Source organism: Egretta garzetta, unplaced genomic scaffold (genome assembly GCF_000687185.1).
Source record: "Egretta garzetta isolate BGI_Z169 unplaced genomic scaffold, ASM68718v1 scaffold108, whole genome shotgun sequence".
Lineage (NCBI taxonomy): Eukaryota > Metazoa > Chordata > Aves > Pelecaniformes > Ardeidae > Egretta > Egretta garzetta.
This window is the reverse complement of record NW_009260614.1, coordinates 7133037-7141226: the sequence shown is the minus strand read 5'-3', so window position 1 is coordinate 7141226 and position 8190 is coordinate 7133037. Positions and strand designations below refer to the sequence as shown.

The window sequence follows — 8190 nt, the reverse complement described above, 5'->3', positions numbered from 1 at the left end:
CTCGCTGCGGAACTTCCCCTCACACGCACACGGCCGCAGCCCGCCCGGCGACGGCGAGGGGAGCGTGGGGGGGCCGGGGCTGAGCTAAAGGGCTTGGCGGCCGCGACGGAAGCGGAAAAGGAAGAGGAAAGATGGGAAAGAAGAAAGAAAAAAAAAAAAAATCAACTGCATTGGCCGGGAATCGAACCCGGGCCTCCCGCGTGGCAGGCGAGAATTCTACCACTGAACCACCAATGCCGGTGATGGTTATAGGTTTCCCGCCCTCTGACTTGTAGCTACTCTGGACAAAAAAGGGCAGCGAAACAGCAATTTCTGGCAACAAATGTGGCAATACATGTGCTGGAAACCTCCTCGGATTCTGAGAACTAGCCACTGTTACGTGTGACAGGGGGAAAACAGTATTGTAGGGGTCCTTCCAAATCAAATCTCTAGTCACGTGCAAGCAGAATACTGTAAGGCTGATGAGTTGTGTCATGTGCCTATCGTCTTTTAAAGCACCTGTGCATACCAAGCTCGTCAGCATCATACGTCTTTTCCTACGATCCCTGTGATTCTTTCCCATTTAACCCATGCGCTATTAAATTTTGCAAGAGCCCTTTTCATTCTCGAGAAACCTGAAGACGCTTCACTGAGTGCAAATAGCTGTTTTCAGCTATTTCCCGTTGGCTACAGCAAGGAAAATTGTCTGCCTCAGAGACTGAGAGCCAGGGAAACATTAATTAATTTACTTTGTCATTATCTCTCAGGCAAAAGTTTATATGCAAAACCAACAACACTAACTCCCTCAGGAGCCACATACACATACACTTGCTTGTTTGCAGCAGGGCTGCAAGAGCAATCTAAGGAACCAAATGGTTTAGACTTCTCATGCCCACAACCTCCAGCTTGCAATACTAGCACAAAATCCACCAGCCACTTTTCCCTCCAGAATCAAGCTAGTAGAAAGTGCACCTCCACTTTTGGGACTTCTTCTCCTTGGAACATTGCAAATCCTAAGCCAATTCTGAATAACAGGAGCAAACTGCAGCGCTTCAGGACCAGACTTCAGTGCCAGGACAGTGGGCAATGAACAGCTTCCAGCTCTCCAGGAACCACCATCAGCAGATACCTAAGCACCGGGCAAAGTTTAAAAGCCTACTGCAAAGCTTTATCAGCCCTTTTCAGTTGAAGACCCCTAAAAAAGTTTCAGTGGACACATGAACCCCATCGCACACAGATTGTACTACAGACAGAAATTCATTTATACTCCAGAATCATTTGTCATGGAGTCCTATGGAAAAAGAGCCAGGAGAAAGGTCTTCAAACTGCAGACTGAACGCTGTTGGGCTGACTCAGTGGACAGGATGTAATGGATGCTGTCCTTTTTCATGGCAGGATTAACTGACCTTGTAAAGTGGCCAAAACTGGCACGGCGACTGCTCTGTAACTTCTCTGCCATGTTTCAAACCCGGCACATGAAACTGCCTGTACATCAGCTCCCAGCCAGGCTAAGGGGATGAAAAGAAGAGGGAGGATGTCAGCTTTCATCTGAGAATGTGGTATTTCCAAACTATCAAATTTCAGAGTTTTGTTCCAGAAATCTACTAATCCTTGCCTGCCTCTCATCACTCTCTTTAGATATGGGTTCAGAATCTTCAGCATATTATTTCTGCTTTGCACCTCCTCTATCTCTCTCCCCCAGCACCAATTTATCATCTTTATTTTCACTGTTTCTCCAAAAGTTTCATTCCAGACCTTTGCTGATACACCTTTTTACAATCCATGATGATGATGTCTGATCCCAGCTGGGATGAATGAGCGTAATATAAATGCCTCTCTCAACAGCTTTCAATTTTTTTTTTCTAATAGTGATATTCTTCCTAAATATTTTCCAATGGAGACATATAGCCCATTAGGGTGTAAACCTATATATGGACCAGCTACAGGTCCACTGACATCACGCCAGGGAGAAGGGGAATATCGAAGAGAGAACTCATTACCCTTACACACAACTTTTCAGGAGATGAGGTGATGAGCTCAGTTCACTCTGTTTTTAATGGCTGCACTTTAGGTGTTAGACAGTATGCTACACCATCCATAGGGAATGCAGACATAGGTTTTTCTAAATGTGCTTAGCATGTCAACATTTTAAGCATCGGCTTGTGATTGTTACCACTAAGGCTTGGTGAGAGAGGGGCCTCGGTATTAACTATTGAAAGCAGGGGGCCTAATAATTGCTATTGAAAGCAGATCTGTGGGGTATTTGTATTCTCTGTCATGAAAGATGTTTACTGTATTCAGCATTTCGCTGATCACCCTATAGTGTCTTTTTTTCTTTTACATTCAAAATTCATTAAACAAAGTTGGGGGGGGGGGGTTAACAAAAAATGTCAGCACCGCTTCACATCAGTCGAGCTGACAGTGCGTTTGACTAGCACTTTCAGCGGACAGAGCTTTTTTTCTTTTTCTAAACCAAAATGACAGTTAAAAAAGAATGTTTTTAAAGAAGGTGCACTGTGGCAGTTTATGCCATCCTTTTTCTTCACAGGACTCAGTTAAGTCCTGCTATGAAAAGTGTATTTCTAGAAACCACTAAAGCACTCCTTCAGAGCTGCACTCCCCAAGCATTGCTCTCTTCCAACAAAAAACACACTCTAGAAGAAATGGTAAGGCTGTGACTGATTACAAAAGCAAGTACAAATAAAGTTCAAATCTTTGAGGACATTAAAATATATTTAATTAAAATTCTCCATGCTGCAAAATGGGCAATTTACTCTCCAGTACTACCTCATTGTACATCAGCTTGGAACAGGGTGTCACTGGGAATATTAATGTATGACCGATGTGCCATTCGCTGTGCCAGAAGGGAAAGTAAGTGGACAACCTTTCCCTCAGACCTTCCTTGGTGTTAATGGTGGGGTGGGAATTTTGGGGGTTAATCTTTCTATTTCACTAAGCAAATAAAATACTGAAAGAAGACAATGGGAAGTGGAAAGCCATGCAAACCAGAACAAATAGAAGAGACAGTAATGAGAATACATTTCAGTATGCATTAGAAAATCTGTTTTGCAGTGCTATTTCACTGCTTTCCCCTCAAAAAAGTTCAACTGTCCATCTCCAAGTATCTTGAAGAAATCCTATTCCTTCAATGTTCGTTTTTATGTTAATGACTTCTGCTTGGATTTACAGTTTCACTTCCATTTTTATTACAAAAATATTACTCTATATTCTACATTGCTTATTATACAGAAAGGATAGTTATTGCCTGTTTCATCTAAATATGGGAAAAAAGAATTAATAATCTCCTAGATACAAACTGGGACAGGAGTTAAGCAGCGTACTACAAGCAAACTAATCCCTATGAAGTTTTCTAAACACGCGGTGATAGCGCTGACAGATCCCAGTGAAAGCACGCATCCTTGCCAGATGTAGTATCAGCCATAGGTTAAGAAGATGTTATTTACATAGATTCCATCTGGTTATAAATTCAGTGCTTACTATTTTCCCAACACATCAGCAATCTCCTGTCAAAGCCCCGAGTAAGGACAAGGGCACTCCTAAAGGGTGTACAAGACAAGAAAAGTGGCAAATGAGGGATTTCAGAGTAGGACGGAACACGATCACAAAAGGATCAGGCACTGCTTCCTTGTGTAAATGTCCTAGTGTAAAAAGGAAAAGGAGGGGAGTTGCAGAACTGAGAGAACAGTAGAAAAGGACAAGAGGGTCAGGAAAAGGGAAGAAAATAACCAAACTGTGGACAAGGAAGTTGGAATATGTTTTCCGACCTCTGTGAAAGGTTTGGACCATGCAGATGGAAAAATATTATACTGTAGTAGTGCACTCAGTGAGGCGAACCAGCAGGCATTCTGCTTTCTGTGGAGTGGCTGCAAGAAAGTGCTCTGTGCCTCAGGAGTTAATGAGAAAGGGGTACTGAGCCGTGGCTTTGCGAGGTGCTGTTCCCAAAGCAGTCTTGTCTTTTAAATCAGTTCTTTACTTCCCTGATATTTAGGGTTTGATGAGTTTCTATTTGGTAAGGCTGCAGAGCACAACCTCACACCTCGCAGCCACAGTCTCACAACAGCCTCTTGGCAAGAGTGACTCCCTGCAACTGGTGACAGCAGGGAAGCCCCAAAGCTGGAGCATCCTTAAAAGTGGGGTGAAAAGCCTCATCCACACAGAAAGGGGAGAGGGGAACTAGGTCCCTTCTATTTTATTCTTGTGTGTTTCTGGGGTGGCAATGGGGACAGAGCAAGGATGATGCAGCCATCATTTCAATTACATTCATATCAAAGACTATGAGATTCATTGTTAGATTCATTATTATATCATATATTCATCATTTTATATATTATTCTTTAAATTCATACATTTATTCTTTAAAAAGCTTTTTTCTTAGTAACAAATGAAATGGAGGGGGGTGGAAATCACATGCAGGTCTTGCTGATTGCCACTGCCAATTTTCAGCTTCCAAAGTGTAAAAGTGACTGATTACAGCTTTAAACTGCTGCTTTAAAACCAGGACGCAGGTAAACTTACCTCAAAGTTACTTAGCAATGCGGCATTTGCATCTTTCCTAAAAGGAAAAATTAAAACGATTCATTTATGTTCCAAATGAAACCATCTCATCTTTGCTGAGCCACACAGACTCTAAAAGAACAGATACTACTTTCATCAAGTTTAAAAAAAAAAAATCAAGAAATCTGTTTTTGGTGATTCTACAGTTACCAAGTTGTTGCCACCTCTGGAAAATATTTTCCCATATTGTTAATAGAATTATGACATAAATATACAGCATATTTTGCACAATTTGCCCCATAAATCATAATACACTTATACAACACAATCTTTTTACTCAGGCACACCATTTCATTCACTCACCCAATTTTACAAAGTAAAACCAAATTGCCTTGCCTCTTCCTTAGAAGAAAGGGCCTCCGGTTCTATCTGAACAAAGGCTGACGGGAAGAATCATTCAGATTGCACACACTATTTATTTATTAGTCAAGAGTACAGAAAAAGAAAATACAATGACTATTTTTAGGACAATGTACAAATTATATATTCTATTATATAGTCATTATTTTATATATTGTATTATATAACATATATTCACTATTATGTATATTATCATCATATTACATTCATATCAAAGACTACTGAATACATTATTAGATTCATTAGAGGGGTATGACAGAGTGATGTGACTCTGAAGGGACAAGGATATTCCCAGAAAAGGAGCTGACCTGTCCACACCCCAGCCCCTCTGGCACTGCAGGAGCACCGCCTAAACCTACACCAGTACCTTCCCTAACAAGCAACGAGAGAGCACCGAGAGCATCTCTGCCCACCCTCCTCCTTGTAGCAGCCCTGCCTCCGCAGAAACTCCTCTCCCGGCGGGGACCGGGAGCTTCACCTCACTTCACCTCACTTCACCTCACTTCACCTCACTTCACCTCACTTCACCTCACTTCACCTCACTTCACCTCACTTCACCTCACTTCACCTCACTTCACCTCACTTCACCTCGCCTCTCCTCTCCTCGCTGTTCCGCAGGTTGCAGCAGTTGCTGGGATCGCCGCACAAACGAGCAAAACGTCGTCCGAAATGGCAGCCGAGGTGAGGGGGGCTCTGCTCTCGGGGTGCTCTGGCCGAGGGGAGCTCAGCTGCGGGGTGACCCCAGCACCCCCGTGTGTGTTCTTTCGGGTGGTTCTCTCTGCTTGCTTTGTTTTCCCGGGTTTTAACTGGAGAAGGGGACAGCAAACATGTTTGCTGTAATATTCCTCACCTCTGATTCTGGTGAGAACCTGTGGTAGGGAAGATAAACTTCGATTCCTCGAAGACATACTTCAGTTCCTCCTCTCCATCCTGCACTTGGCACCCAGCACTGGCCTTTCCCACTCCATCTCCTCGACCACTTCCCCTGGGAGCTTTCCCAGCGAGGAGCTGCAAAACTTTGATTTTTTCAACTCCCATTTCCCCCTCCTCAGCCACAGCTCCTGCTGAGAAACCTGCTTCAAAAAAAAAAAGTCTCAGCATGCCATGCCCGCACCCTGTCCTCACAGGCCCTCTCCTTTCCTCCCTGGCATGCTGGGTCAGGTCGCTCGGGTCACTATGTCCATGGTAGCCCAGCGAGGTGGCCTCGGAGGGTGGCATGGGCCTGTGGGGCTTTTTCCTTCCTTTTCATTTTACCCAAACATTTGTAATACTGATAGGTACCCAGACCTCCCTTTCTGGAGGCTGCACCTTAACCAGTGTTAGGCTAATTTTATGCCAAAGCTTGCAAGAACGTTGTGGACTCTAGAGATGCTTCAAACGGTAACTTCAAATGCTTCATAGCTACAGGAGTGTTTTAGAGGATTTGGCTTGTGCTGGCCCACAGCTCTTCATCAACTTATTGTCTCCCTAAAAGAGCGGGGTTTCTTTAATTATTATTTCAAGTAACAGTAGATACTAGCTTTCACTATACCCCTGATTCCTTGCCAAGAGACTATCGAAGGGTCAGTGATCAGCAGCTGCCTTAAAAGAGAGAACCATGCTGGTCTTGCACCATATGCCCTGGTACTTGTTTCAAGGACAGGACATGCTCCCTGCAGAGCGCTGCAGAGGTAAAGTATCTTGGAGGATTCCTGAGCCAGACCTGACTCCTCAAGGACTAAATGCCGGTGACAGTGACATGTTCTTCACCTCTACAACTACTTGCCAAAGCTCCTGAAATCCAGGGCTTTTCTGCTCAATGGTACAGCACTGAAAAAACATTCCTGAGTATGTCCTCAGTTTTACTTGGATAACAAGCGAGGCAGCCATTAACTGATTTTTAGGGGAGATATCAGTAAGTCTTTTGAACATGCCTCTTAATTTCATTACTTGCAGGGGGATAAAATGCTGGGAGGAAGGTTTGTCGGAAGCACAGATCCAGTCATGGAGATGCTTAGCGCTTCCATTACCTTTGACCAGAGGCTGGCTGAAGTTGATATCCAGGGGAGCATGGCTTATGCCAAAGCCTTGGAGAAGGCTGGGATCCTATCTAAAACTGAGCTGGAGAAGATCCTGAGTGGCTTGGAAAAGGTATCTATTTCCTTCACAAACTGTCATGTGTGCTGGAACAAATGGCTTCTTATCTGACAGCATCTGTAATAGTGTCCTCAAGTTGCCTTCAGTAGACCGAGGCATTCTGGGCATGGGATCAATGCTCAAATTGCATCGCTGGTGCCCGCTAAAGGCACCAAAACCCAGCAGGAGGATGTGAACCAGATGCCAAGCCCCCAGTGGGAGCCTGAAGCCCTGACGAGCACATTGTCCATGCTCGCTGTGGCAGCCCTGGTGCCCCGATGAGGAGTGCTCAGTGTGACCTGCCTCCCCATCTTTCGACTGAACATTCACGAGGAGTTGTTTCAGTATGAATTAGCAATGTTCTTTTTCTGCTGGCACTTGGGATCATTTTGAGTCTGGCTGCCTGAGTTAGTAAGAGGCAATGCATAGCATTGTATAGGGGTGAAGAGAAGTCCACAGCTAAGCGCTTTTTTGAAGTATCCATTGTTGTTGCTCACCCACCATGGACAATGGTGAGTCTATACAATGTTTGTATAGGAAGATCTCTGTGGACAATGCTAAAGCAATCACTGGCATTTCAGCTCACTTTTTCATTGCATTGCTTAAAGCCTCCTATAGCCATTACAATGCAGGATCATCACGGGTAGAGAGATGAATCCCACCAAGTGCCGTATGGAATATGAGGATATAGTGAGCAGCTGGCCTTGGCCTGAAAGACCAGGAATTCCAGAGCTCACGTGAGACTTAACACTTTGATTTCCACTGGGATGGCAGAAGTTGGTATTCGCTGGGGACACTTACAGCCCCCACGCACAGCAGGGTAACAGTAGTGGCTGACTGGTGTTTCTCCTGATGTTTGTAGATCTCTGAGGAATGGTCTAAAGGAGTCTTCGTGGTGACCCAAACTGATGAGGATATCCACACTGCCAACGAACGCAGACTAAAGGTTTGGATCCTCTAACCTCTTGTTCCCGTTCCTGTGTAGCTAGATCTGCCTGACGTTAAGTGACGTTAAGTGCCTCTGTCCCACTGTGAAATTCCTCTGGACCTTGTGGCACTGAACCCCCAGGTGCACAATCAAGCATCTCCAAGCCCCCTTTTGTGGAAGAGGCACTGTACAAGCATAGAACCCAAACTTGCCCTTCCCCAGAGAAGATCCCA

The 8190-nt window shown here is 44.5% G+C and overlaps 2 protein-coding genes and 1 non-coding gene across 3 annotated transcripts in view; 1 reads left to right on the top strand and 2 right to left on the bottom strand.

The window, feature by feature from the left end:
- LOC104131822 (CGRP receptor component) overlaps window positions 1–4546 on the bottom strand; it is a 37370-nt gene extending 32824 nt beyond the window's left edge. The window contains exon 1 of the mRNA XM_035900618.1: window positions 4516–4546. The gene's annotated coding sequence lies outside the window, so the exon portion shown is untranslated. The remainder of the gene's footprint in view (window positions 1–4515) is intronic.
- TRNAG-GCC lies at window positions 167–237 on the bottom strand. Its single transcript has one exon. It is a non-coding gene; the product is annotated as a tRNA-Gly (tRNA).
- A 1037-nt stretch (window positions 4547–5583) lies between the features above and the next one.
- LOC104131821 (argininosuccinate lyase) overlaps window positions 5584–8190 on the top strand; it is a 7772-nt gene continuing 5165 nt past the window's right edge. The window contains exons 1-3 of the mRNA XM_009645027.2: window positions 5584–5595; window positions 6850–7044; window positions 7892–7975. Coding sequence (XP_009643322.1) covers window positions 5584–5595; window positions 6850–7044; window positions 7892–7975 — 291 coding nt within the window. The remainder of the gene's footprint in view (window positions 5596–6849; window positions 7045–7891; window positions 7976–8190) is intronic.